The 21,431-nt window shown below is 55.1% G+C and overlaps 1 protein-coding gene across 5 annotated transcripts in view; it reads right to left on the bottom strand.

Moving 5' to 3' along the window:
• Window positions 1–4,504: 4,504 nt before the first annotated feature.
• Window positions 4,505–21,431, bottom strand: part of SRC (SRC proto-oncogene, non-receptor tyrosine kinase) — a 55,412-nt gene continuing 38,485 nt past the window's right edge. For all 5 annotated transcript variants that reach the window (XM_043883417.1, XM_043883419.1, XM_043883415.1 and 2 more), the window contains 9 exons: window positions 16,195–16,293; window positions 15,920–16,023; window positions 13,678–13,827; window positions 12,021–12,176; window positions 9,748–9,927; window positions 8,214–8,290; window positions 7,322–7,475; window positions 7,042–7,173; window positions 4,505–6,739 (listed from right to left, as the gene is read on the bottom strand). In XM_043883417.1, coding sequence (XP_043739352.1) covers window positions 6,531–6,739; window positions 7,042–7,173; window positions 7,322–7,475; window positions 8,214–8,290; window positions 9,748–9,927; window positions 12,021–12,176; window positions 13,678–13,827; window positions 15,920–16,023; window positions 16,195–16,293 — 1,261 coding nt within the window. In that variant the 3' untranslated portion in view covers window positions 4,505–6,530. The remainder of the gene's footprint in view (window positions 6,740–7,041; window positions 7,174–7,321; window positions 7,476–8,213; window positions 8,291–9,747; window positions 9,928–12,020; window positions 12,177–13,677; window positions 13,828–15,919; window positions 16,024–16,194; window positions 16,294–21,431) is intronic.

Raw genomic sequence — 21,431 nt, 5'->3', positions numbered from 1 at the left:
AAAGACAAACCTGTCAGGGTGAGAGAAATGGACAGGGAAGAATAGAGACTCAGGGGGCGGGGGTGCTACACATACCATGTGGCTTTGATGCTCTCATATGGAAGTCAGGGGCAGACCTCAGGGGGCAGGGTGGAGCCCATAAGATCCAGAGGGAGTAGAAGGTGCAGAGGACATATAGCCTGCCAGCAACAGCCTTTGCCCAGGGTCAGCACAGAGAAGCGCTCAGTACACCTACAGCCCACAATCCCTTTAGGGGCCCATGAAAAATGTTTTAATTTCTTTCAAAATCAGGAGAAAAAAATGAACTTTAACTCAAAGAAAATGTTTTCATATATAATGTTAACATATTCCACTTTATATCAATGTTGTAAAATACCATTTTTTGGTATTTTTGTGGAGCAAAGGGTCCACGAAGGCAAAATTGATCAGGGCCCATGAAAGTCATCATGGAGCCCTGGTTGGGTGACCAGCTTGGGATGGGGTAACATGAGGCAAAGGCTAAGAAAGACCCTACAGAAGGAGTGCTGGAGCCTAGGGAACCCAGGGAAGGGGCGATCAGGAGGCCTTGCCAGAGGACGTGGACGTCCAGGCTGCAGGAAGGAAAGACATGTCAGGCAATCGTGAGGGAGATGAGGCTTCCTCCACCAGAGACAGGATTCTTCTGAGCAGGGCCAGAAGTGGGAAGAGAAAATGAAAGACCACAGCAGAGCAAGGCTGAGTGATGGCTGAGTGGGGCCCAGGACCAGGGAGGGAGCAGATATGAGTTGAGTTGAGTTTGGAGTGGAGGGTGCAGTGTCCTGGGGATGGTTGCCAGGGAAACCATCAGGGAGGGAGGCCTTGAGATGGAGGCTGGAGGGAGCAGGGGTTGAGTCTGGGGCCAGGATGGGGAGCAAGCAGAAAGTGACCCTCAAAACCAAGTCCTAGGAGCCCCAGAAATGGGAAAGGGGAAAGGGGGCGGGGGGAGGTTCATTCATACACACACACACAGAGGCATATACATCGAGAGAACGGCCAGCAAGGGAAGAAGAGAAGGATATTTAATAAATCTGCAGGGAGATGGAGGTGGGAGGTAGAGAAAGACAGACCCATTGGCACAGAGACCCAGCCGTGGACACACGGATAGACACACATATACAGACACATACATGGGGACAGGACAATCAGAGAAGGAGATAGGCATTTAATGACCACAGCAAGGGGGAGGCAGGGCAACAAAGGTAGACACACAGACGGATGGACAGATGGGCAGAAGGTAGAGCCCTGGGTCCCACTGGACATACTCTGAGGGAAGCACAGGTCTGGCAGTGGGTGGTAAAAGCCCCAGCGAGAGAGGGCTGGGGAGAGTGGGATGGACAGACAGATGGACACAGCCTCATCTCCCATCCAGATCCCCCACTACCACACCACCCTCTACCTCCATCTCCCATCTCTCCCTGCAGGTTTCTCTCTGCCTTCCTCTCTGCAAACCAGAGCTTTTTGAAGCCCCGGAGAGAAAAATGGGAAAAGAAGACAGAGATGGGAGAAAAAGATGAGGGACCTTGTGTATGTCTGTACGTGTGTGTTTCCAGCACAAGGGCTGGTTGGACTTTCAGGAGAGAGGGGATGAAAGGAGCAGAAGATGAGCAAAAGGATCAACAGCAGATTGGGGGGCGGGGTGCAGCCTGGAAGGATCAGGAACACACAAGCTTCATAACACACCACATACCTCACACACCACACACACACTGCACACATTGGAAGTGCAATTGGTGGGAAGGAGGTCAATGAAAATAGAGAAAAAGAGGCGGTGTGTGGAGCTGAGACAGATACACAGGGGAGTGCCTACACTCCCAAGGCTGCCTGGTAGGACTGGGCTCAGGGTCCATCTTTAATGTAAGTTTTACATATGAATGTCTGAAAGAATCCATAGGCCAAGAGCCCAGAGTGACAGCCAGTAACAATAGGCCAAAGGATGAAGAAACAGAGAGAAAGAGACAAGGAGATCCTGAAGCCAGTGGGTAGAGGACAAGCGACAGTCGCAGATGGACACATACCCAGAAACATGTTCCATCCTTTCTAGGTGGTGGGAGGGGGTACATAGCACAAATTACCGTATTGTTTTGTTTTGTTTTCCTGCCACATGGCAAGCAGGATCTCAGGTCCCTGACCAGGGATAGAACCCACGCCCCCTGCAGTGGAAGCACAGAGTCTTAACCATTGGATCACCAGGGAAGTCCCAATTACCACCTTTTTTTTTGTATGTGCTTTTCTGTATCTTCCCTACCCTGCTGTGAGGAATTTTTTTTTTTCTGCAAACATCTTATTTTCCTCAAAAAGAGGAAAATGCATGTGGAACAAGAAAAACCCCTGAAAACTGGAGGGGAAGGCGGAGGGGTGAGGAGGTCCCAGGGTCTCCAATCCCCTGAAGACGGCATCAGAGGAGGAGAAGGCAGGAGGGGGGGAGACGGTGGTCCCAGCAGAGTGGACGTCCTGAGCCTTTTCACTGTCTCTCTCTTGAATGGTAGAGAAAAAGCAAACTGAACAGAAGCCTAGAGTGAGAAAGTCAAAACCGGAGCAGGAACCAGAGATAATAGGTGGGAGAGACAGACTGAACCTCTACCTCACTTCCCTGAGCAGATAGCACCTCTGCTATCTTCCAGATTTGGGTGCCTCGGCCAGAATTTCCCCAGCCCTGTTTTCATTCTCTTGAGGGAGTTGTGTGAACCACTGTGACAACCTCTGCAAGTTCCAGGGGCGTCAAAGAGAGCTTCCGGAGGTGACCTGTGGCCTCTGAGATGTGTTTCGAAGGATGAATAGAAGTTTGCCAGGTTGCAGAGAGGCAAGAAAGAGCATTCTCAGTCGTGGAAACAGCCTGGACAGAAGAACGGAGTGGCGGGAGGGCTTGGGGGAAGAACCAGAGGCTTTGAGAGATTGGTTAAAAAAAAAAAAATCCAAGACAGAAAAACACATAGAGAGACTAGAGGAATAGAGATGGCCTCGAGGCACAGAGAAAAAGAGCAACTAGCAACAGGAGAGACAGACACATATAGACACACAGACACCAAGAAGAGCGCATGGTGGTGTGCGGGGAGGGTGGGGGGTTAAGGAAGGAAAAGAAGCACAGAAAACTGTCAGGATAGAGAGCCAGAGAGAGAGCTGGGGAGACACAGAAAAAGAAAGAAACACAGGCCACTGAATCACATGGAGAGAATAGGGGCTGGGGCTTCTCCCGGGTTCGACACTCTGCCCAGTGCCGCGCCGCACAGGCGCACTCCCAACCCTCATTCCACTGAGGATGCCAAGGACAGGCGCTTTGTCCCCACTGGGGGCTGGGGCACATCCCGGGCTGCTTGCACGTGTCCCTGCACTGCACCCACCCCCCCACCACCGTGTGTGTGGGCCCTGGCCAAGCGGCCGACATTCTGTGCACGTCCTGAGCCCACAAGCATCTATGTGAACACACACGATGCACCATGCAGGCAAGAGGAACCCCGCCATTCAATTCGGGGTCCTGGCTCCAGGAGCCCACAGATTGAGGCAAAACCTCCTGAAGTGATAGCCACACAGTACTCAAAAATCGCACCCTCACGGCCGGAAAAAAAAGCAGGTTCATACATTTGCGAACACAACCCCAGGAGCCCAGACTCACAGGCCACCTGGACACATGTCCATATACCAGCACAGGCATTCATGAGCAAACAGGCCCACAGGCGGGCCCACATGAGCACAAAGACACACTCCCAGGAGCACACACTCACACCCATGCTCCTACCTCTGCTCCCAAGACACACGCACACCCATGGAGTCTCCAGATGTCCATTCAGATCCGGACATTGTAGTGTTTGGCTTGTGAACATAAGAGCAAACAGAGAAACATCCCAATTTTGAAATCTGATTTTAATTAAACAGATTAAACAGTTTCATTAGGCCAGAGGTAACTCACATGGATAGGTGTGTGATCTGATAAAAAGTACATTTCTTCCTATAAACTGTTGCAAATGAATTTCCAGGCTGTGTGCCCTGGTGGAGGGGACAAGGGAACAGAGGAGGAGTCTTTGGAGTTTTCTCCAGAATACCCAGGGCTTTTGCTGACCCAGTCTCACCACCCCCACCCTCCCAGGCACTCCTGAGAAACACACAGCATACACACAGCCACAGCTCCCCGTGGGGACATCCACAACTCCCCAAATGCATGACAGCCCCATGGGGCCCCCAGAGTGTCAACAGCCACCATCCACCCAGGGCATCTGAGTCCTCAACTGCTCACACTTGGGAGAGTCCTGGGCTTCACCCAGACACAAGCAAGGTTGCTGCAAGGCATGGTCAGTCCCCAAACACAGGAACAGATGTTCACACACAGCCACACTCCAGAGGTCTCCAATCTGATTATGTCCCTCCCTGGCCTGAAGCCGTCAAGCCACAGATGCTGCCTGCACAAAGGCCCCTCTGATACAGCCTGTCCTCCCATCCCACCCCCTGTCATGCTCCAGCACACAATAGATACTCAAGAAACCACTGGCCAAACTCTGAGGTCTGTTTGTGTTTAATCAGACAATATGCAAAGTATTTACAACCAATTCCAAATTCCCCCCTCCCCCCCCAGGCCTGGGCCATGGAATGCGGGACCCCCTGGCCCTGCCCAGAGCCGGGGGGTCCCCTAGGCCTCTGCATAGTCATCTGAAATCTACAAAACACTGTTTGTTTAAAAAAAAAAAACAAAAGGACAGTATTAGGATACCTTATACAAAGGGCGCTGGGCAGTTGGAAGGGGATTTGAGAGCACGCTGGACTGAACCCAGATTTTGACTGGGACAGACAGGAGAAGACTTGGGTAATACACATGTATGAAAGGAAAAATTGAAATTTCATAGGCAGGCACCACTTGGCCTCCTTCCCCACTGGCAGGGCCTGGCTGGCTCAAGAACCCCTGGCAGCAGGAACGTTATTGCTATGATGGGGGGCTGGGGGTGAAATGTACATGGCTGGGGGACAGAGGAGGGGACATTTTTACATGTTAAATATGAACACACATGGAGGAACACACACGTGCACACACACACATACACACACACAGGGGCCCTTGGCAGAATGCCTACGAAACTGTCAGCTGCCCCATTTAAGAAGGGCATGATGAGGCCCAGGGAAAAGCCACCACAGAACCCAAGGGCCAAAACACGGTCTCTTGATGCCATGGGCTAGACTCACCAATCACCACGTGATGCCAGGCCATAGGGTCTGGACAGGCGTGGAGCAGTTGCAGAGGCCATGGCCACATATGGAGGCAGACACTGAAGCCCAGAGAAGCAGCAGGGGCTGCCCGAGGTCACACAGCCAGTCCTGGTATGTGGCAATAGACAATCTGTCCTCTCTCACCCCAGCCTACGCACTCCTTTCCCTACTCATGGGTTTAAGGGTGCCAACTTGGAGAGGAGAGCAGAGGCCAGGCATTGAAATGACACAGGACCAACTGGGGGAAGGAGGACCTGGGGTTCCGTCCTGAGGCCAGGGTCTCGCAACCACTTGGATCTTCTACTTCTGCTTGATTGCCTCCAGAGCCTGTGAGCTCCCTTTCATGATTGGCTAGTGCCAAAGATAAAAAACCAACCACACTCTGATTGAAACCTGCCTCCCTACCCTTATACCCTTCATTTTTAGCTCAGCCCCACATCCATCTCCACTTTCTCCCCCCACAATAGCCCCACTGAGCGAGCAGGGGCAGCAGGACTCTGTCTGCTATCTCTGAGCCATTCTCAGGCCCCTTGTCCCCTGGGCTGCCCCAGTCTGTCCACAATGCGTCCAAGGACAATTGCGTTGGTTCCTGAGGAAGACAAAGGGAGCACCGGGTTCCAATCCCACCTCAACCCTGCAGTGCTCTGCTGCCTCGGGCAAGTCACATCCTCTCTCTGGACTCAGTGTCCCCATGGATAATACGGGGACAAGGAATTAATGATCTCTGAGGATTCCTCAAGCCTAAGAAGGGCAGGGTTTGAGGAGGGTGTCCACCCCCACCCACGAGCATCAAGTCAAGCTAGGCCTCACCAGCCTGAGAGCCACAACGGAGAGGGCTGAACCCAGGAGCCTTCCGCAAACAGGCGATTCAGAAACGGACGGCATGGGCCAGGGCGGCAGGCAGGCCGGGGGCCAGGGGCCCATCACTCCTCTTTGGAAAGGCTCTTTGGCCAGCTCTGCAGACAGACCTGGGGTGGCGTGGAAGTGGGAAGGAGCCAGTGCGCGGGGTGGGCTGAGGCTAAGAAAAGGGCACCCTCAGCCCCAGCCTTTCTTCCCAGGGCCCCCCGCTGAGACACGCAGAGCTCCAGGGGAGAACGCAGGGAGGGGGTGTGTTGGTGGGCGGAGCCAGGACACAGTCACTGGCAGCCTTAGGCCCCGCCCCCAGGGCGGCCCCAAGCCCCGCCCCGCCACGGAAGAGGGCGGAGCCTCGTCACTGGCAATTCCAGGGAACGCGGGCAGGCTGAGGCAGGCAAGACCCCGCGTCAGGGGCCACCCAGCCCAGGACCCAAGCCGAGAAGGCAGTCTGGCCCGGTAGCCCCGCCCTATAGGTTCTCTCCGGGCTGGTACTGGGGCTCGGTGGACGTGAAATAGTCCTCCAGGAAGGCCTGCAGGTACTCGAAGGTGGGCCGTTCCTCTGGGTCCTTCCGCCAGCACTGGCACATCAGGTCATGCAAGGACTCGGGACACTCAGGCGGGCAGGGCATCCGGTAGCCCCGCTCCACCTGGTCCAGCACCTCGCGGTTCACCATCCCTGCGGGCAGAGGGAGGCGTGAGGCGCTAGGGGAGGCAAGTGGAGCAGAGGGACGTTGATGGGGACAACCAAGAGGGGTTCCTGCTTCGGGGCAGAGTTGCTGTGACAATAGGTAAGGCCCTCCCCAAGCCTGGGAGCCCTGAACAATGACAGAGCCTAGGGTCAGAGGGTCACCTCTTTGTTATGCAGATGGGGAAACTGAGGCCCAAGAGGGGCTTTTACGTGCCCAAGATCTCCTGAGCAGGGGGGTCACCAGGGCAGGGGCAGAAGGACTAAAGATGGGCGGCGGGGAGTTCTCTTACCAGGGTAGGGCACTCGTCCCTTTGTCGTGAGCTCCGTCAGCAGGATCCCAAAGGACCACACATCTGATTTGATGGTGAACCGGCCATAGAGGGCAGCTTCCGGAGCCGTCCACTTGATGGGGAATTTGGCACCTGTAGGAACAAGAACGGTCGGGGGAGTTCAGGAGAACATCATGACCTCTCTGTCGGGCACCGTTCTGGTCCCCACTTGACAGAGGAGGAAACTGAGGCTCAGAGAAGGGGCGTGACTCCCCACGGCATCTGCTGGGAGTCTGCCCACCTTGCCGGGCTGTGTATTCGTTGTCTTCAATGAGTCGAGCCAGCCCGAAGTCAGCCACTTTGCACACGAGGCTCTCTCCCACCAGGATGTTGGCAGCCCGGAGGTCTCGGTGGACATAGTTCATCCGCTCCACGTAAGCCATGCCCGAGGCGATCTGCAGGCAGAACCCAGGAGCCTGATTCAGAGGCCACCCTGTGCCCTTCCCAGACCACAGGGCACATGCCCAGGGATAGGGTCATCCCCAGGAGTGGACAGCCAACCAAATGCCCTGCCCTTACCAGTTTTGCAGGCAATGAAAGCAGTTTACAGTAAACCCTATTGACCCAAAAAGGGGAACCAGTGCCTGGCCTAAGGAGGGAGCATAGGGCAAGAGGGTGCCACAAGACAAGATGCAGCCAGGGAAGTGGGGTGACCATGAAAAGAGACCCCAGATGCTCCCTGAGACACAGATGACTGCCAGATCCTGCCAGTTGTCTCAAGTCCCCTTTCTGAGCCTCAGTTTTCTCATCTGTCAAATGGAATAATAGCCATCCCTACCTCCCCTGATTGTGATAAGGATTAAAAAGTGGCTGTTGAGCACCACCTACAAGCAAGTACTAACACATGTTTGTTGAGTGACTGAATGACCTTGACAGAGAAGAAAACTGAGGTCTAAGTTCCCATAGCAAGTCAGCGACTCTTGATGCCCAGGTAAGAGCTCTTTCCTCTGCCCCGAACCACCACTCAACAGCATCTGTAAGTGGTTCCAGTAATCTCATGGGATGAGATCAGTGAGGGTGAGGGCAATCAAGGCAAGTTTCTTGGGAGGGGGCACTCAAGAGCCAGATGTGGCAGAGCCAGGTGGGCGGGAGAGCTCAAGGCCAGATGTAGGAGATGGGAGGGGCTGACTCACCTGTGCAGCCATGTCCACCAGCTGAGGCAGCCTCAGGTACTTGCCTGTCTCCCCCTTGAGAAAGTCCAGCAAACTTCCTGGGCAGAGAGAAAGTAGCTCTAGCTCCTGCTCTGTCCTCCCTGGGCCAGAAAGCAGTGATTCCAAGATCTTGTCCACTGGGGCAGGCCAGTCTTGCTTTAACCATACAGCAGATTTTATGTAAACCCATCTCTGAATAAAGTCTGTGTTTGTCACTCAAAAGGCAAGCAGGATGGGAAACAACCAGACGTTCACCTCTAGGAGAACAGAACTGTGGTACAGGCATACTATAATGGCATAGCCATACTATAATGGAATACTACTAAGCAATAAAAAAGGAAGAGATTACTGACATACACAACAAGAAAGAAAACTCTTGGATGTAAAAGATTTCATACATGAAGTTCTAGAAGAAAGAAATCTGTGAAGACAGAAAGCACATCAGTGGCTGAATGGGTTTGGGACTGTAGGATACTATCTGCAAAGGAATACAAAGGTGTTTTCTGGGGTGATGGAGGTGTTTATCTCGACTATGCTGAGATACACAGCATATCCATTCATTAAAACTCACTGAACTATACATTTAAAATGGGTGTTGTTTTTTTTCCAAAGATTTTTTTTTTTAATGTGGACTATTTTTAAAGTCCTTATTGAATTTGTTACAATTGCTTCTGTTTTATGTTTTGGCTTTTTGGCCATGAGGCATGTGGGATTTTTAGCTCCCCAACAAGGGATCAAACCCACATCCCCTGCACTGGAAAGCAAAGTCTTAACCACTGAACCACCAGTGGTAAGTTATACCTCCAAAAGTGGAAATTTGAAAAATAATTATTTTCAAAACTAGTAAAAGTCAGGCCAGGAACTTGACCCAGATGTGGCTCAGCTTGGAGGACTTGGGGAGTTTTCCTGCCAGCCCTAGAAATGGCAAACAGCTTTAAAAAAGCAGCAGATGGGGGACACTGATGCATTGTGGGACATCACTAAAAAAAGAAAAATGAACCGAGAAAGGCAACCTGCAGTTTAATGTTCCATGGACATGGGAAGTTGATTCTTTTCATTCGTTTCACCTTTAAAGGCATGCGCTCTAACTCATAGACCTAGAAAACAAACTTATGGTTGCTGGGGGAAAGGGATAGTTAGGGACTTGGGGAAGGACATGTACACACTGCTATATTTTAGATGGATAACCAACAGAGACATATTGGATAGAACAGGGAGCTTTGCTCAGTGTTATGTGCCAACCTGGAACCAGGTGGATGGGAGAGCTTAACGGAGGGAGGCCTAGGGGAAAAGGGATACATGCCTATGTATGGTTGAACCTCTTTGCCTTTCACCTGAAACTGTCACAACATTGCTCATCGGCTATACCCCAACACAAAGTGTTTTTGGTGTTAAAAATAAATAAATAAAAATTTTAAAAAATAAAGGCACACACTCTAGATGTGGTGGGAAGTTAAGCACATCCCACCTGCCCTGTTGTAAGGACCCCCACCAGGGCCGTCCCGGCTTCCCTCACCCTTGCTCATGTACTCCGTGACAATGTAGATGGGCTCTTCGGACACCACGGCATACAGCTGCACGAGTTTCTCATGCCTCAGCTTCTTCATGACCTGGGCCTCCTGCAGGAAGGCCTCCGGAGACATCGTACCAGGCTTCAGGGTTTTGATGGCCACCCTGGTGGTGCCGTTCCAGGTCCCTGTGTGGACAGGCATGCAGGTTGCCTCAGGGGTGGACCCCCATTCCCATCCCACAGGGATGCAGGATCTGCCTGTCTGGATACCAGTGTCAGCTCTGGGCTCCCAGGCCAGGTGACAAGCTCAGCCAAGGCCCAGCCCCTTTCTGAGCCTCAGTGTCACCATCTGCAAAATGGGCAGGACGCTCCTCACAGGGCATGCTCAAGAAACAGTAGCTGTTCTTAGGACGCTTTATGATGAGAAATGTCTCCAAAAGCAGCCCATTCGTCAATTCAACTGCCCTCCTCGGGGTGGTCATGTTCCTTCTGGGTAACACACCGAAAGGTGGCCTAGGTGTTCACAGATGGCGCGTGTGCGTGGTGGGGGCTGGGGGTGAGACAGCTGGCCTCAGAACAAGGCCACCAGAACAAGAACCTGTCTCAAGCCACACTCGCCAAAAAGTAATTAAAGCCTCACACAGAGTACAAAGACTCAGAGGTCAGACTAGCAGGAGTTTGGCTCCCACCTCTGCCCACTGTCAGCAGTGAGACCACAGGCGAGTCAGTGCCCCTCTAAACCTCGATTTTCTCATCTGGAAAATGGGGATGCTATAATATACACCTATGCGGCTGCTAGGGCTGCTAAGCCCACTGTGAGCACACAGTTAACAGCTGCAGCTGTCATTTTATTATTATATGGCTTTTCAAACTGTGATGGCTCAGGAAAAGCTATGTTTTAAACCAGTGTGTTTAATCCCAGTTTGGTCCCAGCCAGGCCTGAGGCTCCTTTGATGAGTGGCCTTAGGCCCATGCCTCACCATTTCTGGGTCTCCATCTGAGGGCTGGGACTCAGGCCCATGTCTGCAGTCCGCCAGCACAGGCCCTCTGGAGATATGTACCAGGGTCTTCAGAAGTCTGCCTGGATCATCCAGAGAGGAACAAGAGCCTTCCCCCACTGACTTCACTGCACAGCCAAGCCAGGGATGAGCTTTGCAGCCACGAGAACGGCTGATGCTGTGGATTTCTTGGTGTTACTCAGGTCCTCTTTTTTTTTTTTAATATTTATTTATGCATTTAGCTGCGCTAGGTCTTAGTTGTGGCACACAGGATCTTTGATCTTTGTTGAAGCATGTGAACTCTTAGTTGTGGCTCGTGGGATCTAGTTCCCTGATTAGGGATTGAACCTGGGCCCCTGTGTTGGCAGCATGGAGTCTCAGCCACTGGACTGCCAGGGAAGTCCCATCAGGTCCTTCTTTGTGCCTGTGCTTCGCATCCCCGCCCCCTCTCCCCAGCTCAAAGTCAGCAGCTCCCCTTTCCTGAGCTGGCCTGACCTCCAGCCTGCAGGCCTCTGTCCCTGCAGTAAGCCGCCCAGGAAGCCCCTCTGCTCTCCTCCATTATCTCTTCCTCTGAAGGGAAGGAAGTGGAGGCAGTGATACACCGGAGCTCAGAGGGAACCACCTTGAAAACCACACATGGTCATCTCCCCACCGGACGTGCGGGTTCACAATGGCCAGGCTTCCCACACCACGACCTCCACGACCCATGTCTGCAGAAACCAGTCAGCAGAAGGGGGCCTGGGTTTTGTCAGGGGTGCATGGCATTTGTTCTCAAGGACGGTTTGGCCATTTCTCCAGAGTTAAACAGATCGTTAACAGGCCAGGAGTGCTCTAGACCCTGCACCTCCCGGAGCTCCATCTAGGAGTTGAGGTTTCTCTTCCCACGGCTAAAGTTAACATGGGGATGCACATGGGGCCGGCATTCTCTCAGTCCCCCAGCCCCATTTTACAGGTGGGAAGATCAAGGCTCAGAAGGAAGCCACCCAGCCCAGACCACAGGCCACATCACTGGGGAGTCACGATGCCCAGCCCCAAGCAGTTCTCGGAAAACAGGTACCATGGCAGACGGAGGTGTGGCTTGCTGGGGCCCTAGCTTGCCGCTGCCCACCAATGGAGGAGTTCCGTGTTGAGAGTAGGGCCCACAGTTCACAGAGGTGATGAGATCGTGGAAGCAAAGGTTGGGGAACTTGTGGGGCCTGGAGCAGCCACATGGGACAGACATCTGCCTGGTTCTCAAGTGGGGACAAGGCAGGGATGGGGGCGCCGGGGGCACGGCCTTACCCATCCACACCTCTCCGAAGCAGCCCTGGCCCAGCTTGACCTCCAGCCGCAGTGACTCCCGGGGGATCTCCCAGGCATCCTTGGCCAGACCTTGAGTCTGCGGCTTGGACGTGGGGCACACAGTGGTGAGGCGGTGGCAGAGGCCGTCAGCATGTTCTGAAGACAGAGACAGGGTGGTGGGGTTCAGGCCTGGCATCTGCGCAGGGTCGCTGTGTCCCACGGTGTGTGTGTGTGTGTGTGTAGACTCACACACTGTATGCACACAGGCTTCGGGGCCACACAGGACACCCTCGAGGCCAGGCGTCCATACCTGTGTGTATGCACTGCCCTCAACATGGGTCCACACTGCCTCAAGCATCTGCTCCCCAAGTCATTCATTCATTCATTCATTCATTCATCTGACTTTAAGGGGGTGCCAGGGAGTCACTGGAAGCCTGCCCTCATGGAGCTCCCAGTCCAGGGGGGTACCCAACTTTCCCATATCACCTCCCAGGACCACGAGTGTGACAGAGGGGAGTTGTACATGCAGTAGCAGGTGGGTTGGGTGGAATCCTGGAAGGCTTCCTGGAAGAGGTGGCACCTGGGCTTGTATCTGCAGGAGGGTGAGTGCTCAACTAGGGAACAGCCCTCTGGGCAGAGGGCACATTGCCTCATGCATGTGCAAAGGCCCTGAGGGAGGAACAAGCCAGTGGGTTGGAGAAGCCGAAAGGAGGCCAAGGGGGTTGGGGAGAGCTGCCAAGGAGTGAGTAGGGGAAGGAGGGCCCCAGGTAAGGCATGGAGGCCAGTTGGGTTTAGACCACCCAAAACCTGAGGCCACATGGGTGTCTTTCTCCTAAAATTCCAAGGTAACCCCTGGAGCATTTTGATCTGGGGGAACTGGGTTCAGAATAAATGCAGTGGTTGCCAAAGGGATGGAGGTGGACAGTGGTAGATCCTTGAGGGAGCCAAGAGGCTCAGCTGACAGAGGAGAAGGAGCTGGTGCTCTCAGGAAAGGCCACACGTGAAAGGCCATGGCCACATGCCACAGACACCCAGGTGCCCACAGGACCTGTCCACCTGGGAGCACATAGGCCATGACCACTGGAGTCCCCCCAGGCAGCCCTGGACATCCAGACGGACTGGCCACAGCCTTGCACACACGGCCTAGCCCACGCCCACAACCTGCGCGTGTGAGCGCCCCGCCTGCCACTCGCTCTCCTCCTCCCTGCTGCGATCGATCTAGCCGCCCCCTTCTTGTCTCCCAGTAACCGGTTCTAACCGGTCCTAAGGCTGCAGGGACAAATGACACCAGTCTATGCCCCGCTCCTTCCCGGCTCACTTCTCCAGGCAGCCCCCTCCTCATCAGGCAGCTTCGGAGGAGGCGAAATAAGATTGGAGGGGTGGGAGGGGGTGGGGAGGGCAGAGGGAAACCAGGGAGGAGGGCATGGGAGGAGGGGAGTGGGAAAAGGGGCACGAGAGGAGGGGAGTGGAAGGAGGGAGAAAGGGGAAAGGAAGAAGGGGGAGGGGAACAGGAGCCTTCATCCTCAGGGTGACGGGAGTCTTGGGCCTGGTTGGCTCCAAAGCCCCCAGCTCAGGGTCTGCAATATGGATGGAAACCCCCACCTCCCACCCCCTCCCGGGGCCTACCCTCCCCTGCGGCCAGCCGGCCGGCACTCACTGGAGTAGTAGGCCACCAGCTGCTGCAGGCTGTTGAACTGGGTGCGGGAGGTGATGTAGAAGCCGCCGCTGTCCAGCTTGCGGATCTTGTAGTGCTTCACGTTGAGGCCCTTGGCATTGTCGAAGTCGGACACCGAGAGGCAGTAGGCGCCTGCAGGACAGGCCGGAGAGGGGCATGACCACCACCCCGCTCGCCCACGGCCGCAGCGCTGAGCACACCTCCCCGACACAGGACGGACAGCAGGCACGGACGGAGCCAGGTCTGGTCCAAGCTGTCTCTGAGCACCCAGCGCCCAGGCGGCCACTGGGGCAGTCAAGTGACAAAGGGCACCTGACTCAAGAATCTCTCATGCACCTTTGACCTGTGAAGCCCAGATATGATCCCCACTCTGTGACCTGAGCAAGTGACTTGCCCTCTTTGGGCCTCAGTTTCCTTCTCTGCACAAGTGGGCTACTCCCCAGGCAGCTGGGCAGATTCAGAGAGACCACATATAAGAAGGCTGGGTACACAATAGGCACTCAGTAAATGTTTGCAGGGAGCCTCACAGGTAGCTGTGTGTCCCTGGCCTAACTGCCTCTCCTCTCTGGGTCTGCCCACTGCACTGGGGTCCAGGCCCTGCTCCTCCCTGAAGACTCCAGGCTCAGGCAGGAGTCAGTGGTTGGCTAAGGCTGGGCTGCCCTGGGTTGCTGCTGCTGCTGCTAAGTCGCTTCAGTTGTGTCCAACTCTGTGCGACCCCATAGACGGCAGCCCACCAGGCTCCCTCGTCCCTGGGATTCTCCAGGCAAGAACACTGGAGTGGGTTGCCATTTCCTTCTCCAATGCATGAAAGTGAAAAGCGAAAGTGAAGTCACTCAGTCATGTCCGACTCTTCGCGACCCCATGGACTGTAGCCCACCAGGCTCCTCCATCCAGGGGATTTTCCAGGCAAGAGTACTGGAGTGGGGTGCCATTGCCTTCTCCATTGCCCTGGGCAGGAGACCACATACTGGGCGTGGCCTGAAAGCTGCCAAGGCTCAGCTGGGCCAGTCCGGGAGGCCCCCTCCCTGCTTCCCTGGAGCCTAGAAAAGCTTTGGACTCGAAAAGTTTCCTTCTGCCCAACAGGCCTGTTAACCTGAGCCTAAAAGATGCCTGGGGTGGCATCAGGGAAAAAGACTGAGCCCCAGAGGTGGGAGAGAAGGCTCCAGTGGCCAGAGAAAGCCCTTCTAAGGAAACAGCATACAGGCATCATTCTAGAAGCCCAAGCCCCCACAGCCCCCACAACCTCTGGACAATCCTTAGGTGGGGTTTACAATATCCAGTGTCAAAAAGGGAAAATGAGGCTCAGAGAGGGAAAGCAGCTAGCCTCAGTTCACCCACCCAGCAATTCAGACACACACAGAACCTGTGCCTGTTTCTCTAAAGCCTGCACTGGACAACCATGACTTTCTGCAGATGGCCCAGCCATGTGCGTATGGAAGCCACAGCCCTAAATCTAAGGCCAAGCCCTGATCACGTGTGCACACACCACAAACATGCCCATGTCCGGTGGCCATATGCTCACACAGGCTCACGCTCTCCAGGCCCCCAGGCACAAGGACAAACCCATAACAATTCACTCCCACACAGCATCACACAGACAACTCTACCCCAGGTGCACACACTCACATGCCTGGACCCACACATGGCATGCACAGCCATAGGACCGCTCATAAATGCACACACATGACATGAACGCTCTTTCCCATCTCCCACTGAGCCCCAGGCCCACAGGAAGCAGGAGCTTTGTCACCATGGTGATGGAGTCTGCAACCCATTTGCAGAGGGGCTGGAGAGAAAGGAGGTGATCATTCTCTGGCAGAGGGGAAGGACAGGAGAGGAACAGAGGCCAGGACTATTGGGAGAAGGGCAAAGCTAGGTCCCAGTACCCAGTCCAGCCCCTGAGGCCCCTGGGGAAGGGGAAGAAGAGGGAGCCATTGAATCAGCACCCTCCCTGGGAACAGCCTTTGGTTCTTTGACCCTCAGGCCTCCTGACAATCTGTGTCCATTCCTTATCTGAGAAACCTTTTGCACCTTTTGCAGCATCTTTTGCTCACCCCAGATAATTTAGTGCTCTTCAAATGTACCTCCCTGCTGTTGATCCTGGCTTTTTCTCCAGCTGGAGGATTCTTCCCATCCCACTCCATATACCAAACTCCTATTCATTCCTCAATACCCAGCTCAAATAACCCACAAAAGGTTCAATTCCCAGTAGAAGAACTCATACCTTTCGTGGTCTCGCTTTCTCGCACTAGGAAGGTCCCTCTTGGGTTCTCCGCATTGAGCAGTAACCGCTCTGACTCCCGTCTGGTGATCTTGCCAAAGTACCACCTGGGGTGGGAGGGAGGGGGATGGTGCTGGTGGTCTAGAATTCCACCCACCCACCATATCTCTTCCTGGGATGTGGCTGGGGCAGCCAGCCCCCCCACTCTAGCCCAGGAGAGAAGCTCTGAACCAGCAGCGATGATGGTGAGCAAGCAGGAGGCCAGAGTCAATACTCACTCTTCGGCCTGGATGGAGTCAGAGGGCGCCACGTAGTTGCTGGGGATGTAGCCCGTCTGTCCTGTGCTGAGTGAGTGGGCCAGCCACCAGTCTCCCTCTCTGAGCAGGGGGAGAGGGAGGGAGCAAAGGAGAAGGAAACCATCAGCAATGGGCCCCGGGGCGTGCAGTCTTCAGAGGTGCTGTGGTGGGGCCTCACGAGGCTGAGTGAGGTGCAGGGAACACAGAGATCAGGCCACTCGCCCCCTGCCAAATTGAGCTGGCCTGGGACTCCTCCCCTCCCTATCCCAGAAGCCTCCTGGCCAAAGCTGACTCAGACAATGAGGCCCAAATTCACAGGGGCAGAGTCCTGAGACGGGAAGCGATCGGGTGCCCTGCAGATACCCCAAACCCTCTCAAGATGCCAAGAGCCTGCCTTGCAATTTAGGGAGGGAGCTCCCTGTCTCTGGGGAGCAAGCAAGTTGTAACAGGAGAAGCTTCCTGCCCAAGATGGATGGCAAATCAGACCTTCAAAACCCCCCCAAGCCCTGAGATTTGGAAGCCCAAGCCTGGGAACTGGCAAGACCTGAGTGGAGGCAAAGGGTGGTCCTTTGGGGGCTTGGTGACAATCCAGGCACTCTCTGCAGAGCTGCCACTGCAGCTGGAGCAATGCTTGCCTTTGTCACAAATCACGGGTCACACCCACCAGGCTCCTTGACTAAAAACTACAGGCCTCCTCCTGCAGCCTACCCAGCTATGGGGAAACTGAGGCCAGAGGGGGCTGGGACTTGCCCAAAATCACACAGCGAGTCATGTCAGAGGGAGCTGAAGTGGCAGAGCCCCAGTGCCCAGGGCCCTTCTACACTGATTTCCCCATGAGGCAGGGAGTGTGATGGGGACAGGGTGATGGGGCAGGAGAAGGCCCCAGCAGGGTGGGTCCCCTGGGTCTGGGGGGCAGCGGGGAAGGGGCAGAAGTACCTTTGCAGCCATCTGAATGTGAACCAGGTCTGGCTGGAGCGGGGGTCCAGAGACACAGAGGAGGGAGGAGAAAGCGAGAGCCCAATAGAAAAGAAGAGGCAGAGATGGGGGTGGTGAGAGAGAGAGAGAGCGAGGGGGAGAGCGGAGGGCCAGGCGGTGCCAGGGGCGGGGGGAGCCAGGCGGCAGCCACAGGGGCCTTGCATCCAAAGCAATCAATGGAGGCAGGGAGAGGGTCGATGGGAAGGGAGGGGAGGCCGATGGGAAGGGCTGCCTGGGAAATAGGGCCCAGCCCCCTCCAATTCCCACTGCACAGATGGGAAGACTAAGGCTAGAGACGCAAGGGCCTCTGCTCAAGGTCACACGGCCGGGCCCAGGTTCCTAACTCCCAGATGAGGAGGAATCCTTCCCTGCAGGGAGCTGGCGAGCTTGATACCTTGCTGAGCTTCTCACCCCAAGGCTGCCTTTGACCTCATCACAACCCTGAGGAGACACACAGCCAAGGGATGTGCTCCCTGCTGCCCACGATCAGGATCCCAAGAGAAAAAGGCCCTTGCCCACTGCCACAGTCTGGACTTGAACCTGGATCCCTGGCTCCGGGTTCTTCTGAGTTGCCCCTGACTTGTGCGCTTCAGCCTGTTTTGAAGATGGAGAAGTTGAGGCCAGGAGAGAGTGGGGCTAAAGGAGCTCTCTGAGAAGAGACGAGTACAGGTGAGCATCCCAAAGTCAGCCAGGTGGGCCCCAGGCTCGACCAGAGAGTGTGAGTCCCTTCTGGATGGAGTGAGGTTGGTGCTGTGTGGGCTGACTCAGCAGTACAATCACTGCACACACGCACACTCAGGCCGGGGCACAGGCTCACATGGGAATCTTGGCAGGAGACGGAGGGCTCCAGAGTACGGTGGCGATGCCCACCTCAAGGAAAGAAGCCTGGAGGTGCCCAGGACTTCCATCTACCTCTCTGTGTACCCACAGTGGATGGGGGGATCCCACACTGTCTGTCCTATCTGACCCTCAAGACCACCCTGCAAAAAAGGCAGGCCTCAGCCCCTGGATGAAGAAAAGATGGCTCAGAGATGTCTAGGGACCAGCCCAAGGACACACAGCACCCAGGTTGGAATAACCCAGCACTTTCTTTGTAGAGTTGGTGAAAATGAGGCACAGAATGGGGTAGAGACTTCCCAAAAGCTAGCAGAGATTTTCCAGTCCAAAGCCTTCATTTCACCAAGGGGGAAAATAAGGCACAGAGAAGGGCGATGATTTGCCCAAAGACACACAGCAAATCAACAGCAGAGCAAGAGAGAGAACCAAGGCCCCTGTGGGCCCACAGCCAGTCTTGGCCAGCCCCCTTGACCCCTGTGCCCTCCCCAGGCCCCTCAGACTCAGAGACCCTCAGGGAAACCAGGGGAAGGTGGAGGAGGAGGCAGCAGGGCTGGGGGCAGGGGACTGAGTCAAGGTCTAGGTCAGAGACTACGAAATGGGGCAGATTGACAAAGCCAGAGTTTGCGAGCTGGCTGGCCTTGGGAAAGGCCCCAGCCACCTACTCACAGTGGAAGGCTGGCAGCAGCATGTGCCCAGAGGCTGGCCAAGCACAGCCCCAGAAGCCCCTGAAGTGGGGGTTCAGCTCTGCTGACATTACCCAGGCTGGGCCAGCTGAGCCTCCAGCTCCCCGATACCAGCCCATGTGTGAGTTTGGGCTCACAGTCCAATTTGGGGGTTTATTTCACAAGGACAAGGATGTAGGTATGCTGAAATCTCACTAAGGATCCAACGTCCAGCTTCAGCCTGGCCCCGGCTTGAGAGGTTTCGAAGAGCCTGAGCGCCAGAATCCAAGCATCCTGGCGCCAGCCCAGCTCAGCACTTGCAGGTATGACCTTGGCCCTACCTCGGTTTCCTCATCTGCAGGATGGGGATACTCATGCCTCCCTCTGAGGATGTGAAATCCCAGTACTATACCTGGCACACAGTAGGTGCTCGATGTGCATGAGCTGTTAGTCTCTTGATTTGGCTAAAAAAAGAAAAAGAATGAAATCCGCATCTCTATGGTACCCCTCCCCACTCTCCAACACGGTTTTAAAAACCTGCATGCAGCTCAGTTCCAGTCTCGGATAAGGATTTGCTGTGTGATTTAGGGCAAGTTCCCTACCTTCTCAGCACCTCTATAAAAAGGAGATGATAGTCACAAAATCTCCCTTGCAGGCAAAGTGTATAAATCAGTCAGCATCAAGCCATCAAGTTTGGGTAAGTGGATTACTGTGATTATCATCTGAGCCTCAGTGTGCCCACCTGTGAAATGGAAATATCAAGCCCCATCTTCCGCTGCCAATGGTCTGGGAGGTTCAAACCTGCCTCAGGTGGCTGTGAGCTGGCTCTGCTGAGGGCCAGGGACTGCCATCACAATGAGGGGCCCCATAGCTTCCCAGATCAGTCCAGTCTGGTGGGGACTCTGATCTGAGCTCAGAAGTGACAGTGGTGTTAACCTCACATGTTGAGCACATTTACTGCATCTCACACTTTTTCTGGGGCCTGGGTCCCAACAGATAGGCAGGAAGAAGGGAAGGAAGGGAATCACGCATCCCTGCCTGACCCCTCACCTTCCATCATGTGGCCAGAAAAGAAAGTACTGGACCAGGAATCCCCACACTACGATTTTACACCCCAAGTGCTGTCACTAGCTGTGTGACTTCAGGCTACTGACCTCACCTCTCTGAGGCTCAGGATCCTCTTTTTAGAGCCTAATCCTTGTGGCTAATTCAGGCTGGCATGTGGATTGGGAGGGTGGCAGCTTTGGAACCTGGGGAACTAGGGCAGCTTGCATCCTTCTATTTAACTCTTTTGGGCTGTTGGAAGTGACCAGAGAAGCGATTTGGGGGTTGCAGGCGAGCCAGGGCAGCTGGGTACAGTTCAGACAGTCAAGTTTCCGAGCCCTGAGGCCTGGACCCCTGCTTGGTCCTTGGGGAGAGAGCAGGATGAGGTCGAAGCAGATCGTATGAGGAGGGCAGGAAGGGGTCCCTCGCCCCATGGCGGGGAGTGGAACCGAAGAGCCCAGGGCAAGGGGGCAGAGATCAGTGCCTGCTGGAGAAGCTGCTGGAATAACCCAGGTGGGAGGAAACAGCAGTTTGGGAAGCACCCCAGAGTCAGACCCGAGGAGCTCTGGCTCCTAGAGGGACTGAGACACCAGGACAGGGGTCAAGGCGGTCACCCCTCAGATGGGCTTCCTCCGACCCAAGGCCACACAGCACCCAGAGCTCTAGGTCCGGGACCACGTGGCAGGCAGCTGCTGTGAGAACTCCAGCCCGGCCAGCCCTGGCCCAGCCCCAACAGGCTCGGCCTTAAGCTCTCCCTCCCCGACTCCCAGCCCAGCCCCAGGCTAGACTCAGAAAATCCCTCACTCCTGCAGGGTGCGGGGCGGGTGCAGGGGGCTCACAATAATGGAGCTTAAGCGATAATGGTAGAAGGACATGCGGGGTGGTCCCGGGGTGAGGTATGAAACCTCACACGTGGGTGGACCATCTTCCACTAAGGGAAGCAGGACAGGTGTACTCCCCTGCCCCATGCCCGATCCTGTTACCCTCTTCCTCTAATGCCAGGTCCACCCAACTCCACCATCACCCGACTTCTAAGGCAGAGGAGCAGCTGAGTGCTGTGATATGAGGAAAGGCTCCAGATCCACTCCCACCTTCCAATTGGGGCGCCTCACTGCCCACCATGGGCTTCCCATGGACAGGTCTCCATCACTTCCGGCCCTCCTGGCAGCCCCCAGTCCATCCTGGAAGGCAGGAAGAAGGAAGGAAAGCGGCTGGCAAAGGATGAGTGAAAGAGCAAAATCAAAGTTTCCAGAACTCTCCTCTGGTCACACCTTTGCTCAAGCTGTGAGCCCCCTGAGAAGCCCTTCCCATCACTGCCAGTTGAGATCCCCCCAGCACTTCAAAGTCTCCTCCAGCCTGAGGCAGCATCCCCCCCAGCTCAGGCCCCTCCCTCCTCCCGGCTCCTCTGCACCTGCACAGAGCCCCCTCCTCCAAGGGCTCAGGGTCATGCCTACCCCCCCGCCCCCGCCCAGCTCTGCCACTACTAGCTGTGTGACCTTGAGAAAGTCATTTCACCCCGCTGGGCCTCAGTTTCCTCATCTGTAAAATGGAGCCAATAAACATTTCCACTTCCCAGGGCTATGGTGCCTTTTAAATAAAACAAGGCAGCTGAAAGCGCTCGGCATGAGCCCAGGCCCACAAGCAGGGCACAAGAAATGGTGCGCCAGTACCACCCGGGTACCCCCAGTGGGGTGAGCAACA

The sequence above is a fragment of the Cervus elaphus genome, chromosome 23, assembly GCF_910594005.1.
Source record: "Cervus elaphus chromosome 23, mCerEla1.1, whole genome shotgun sequence".
Taxonomy (NCBI): Eukaryota; Metazoa; Chordata; class Mammalia; order Artiodactyla; family Cervidae; genus Cervus; species Cervus elaphus.
The sequence above is the reverse complement of the archived record's forward strand: the minus strand, read 5'-3'. Positions and strand labels throughout refer to the sequence as shown.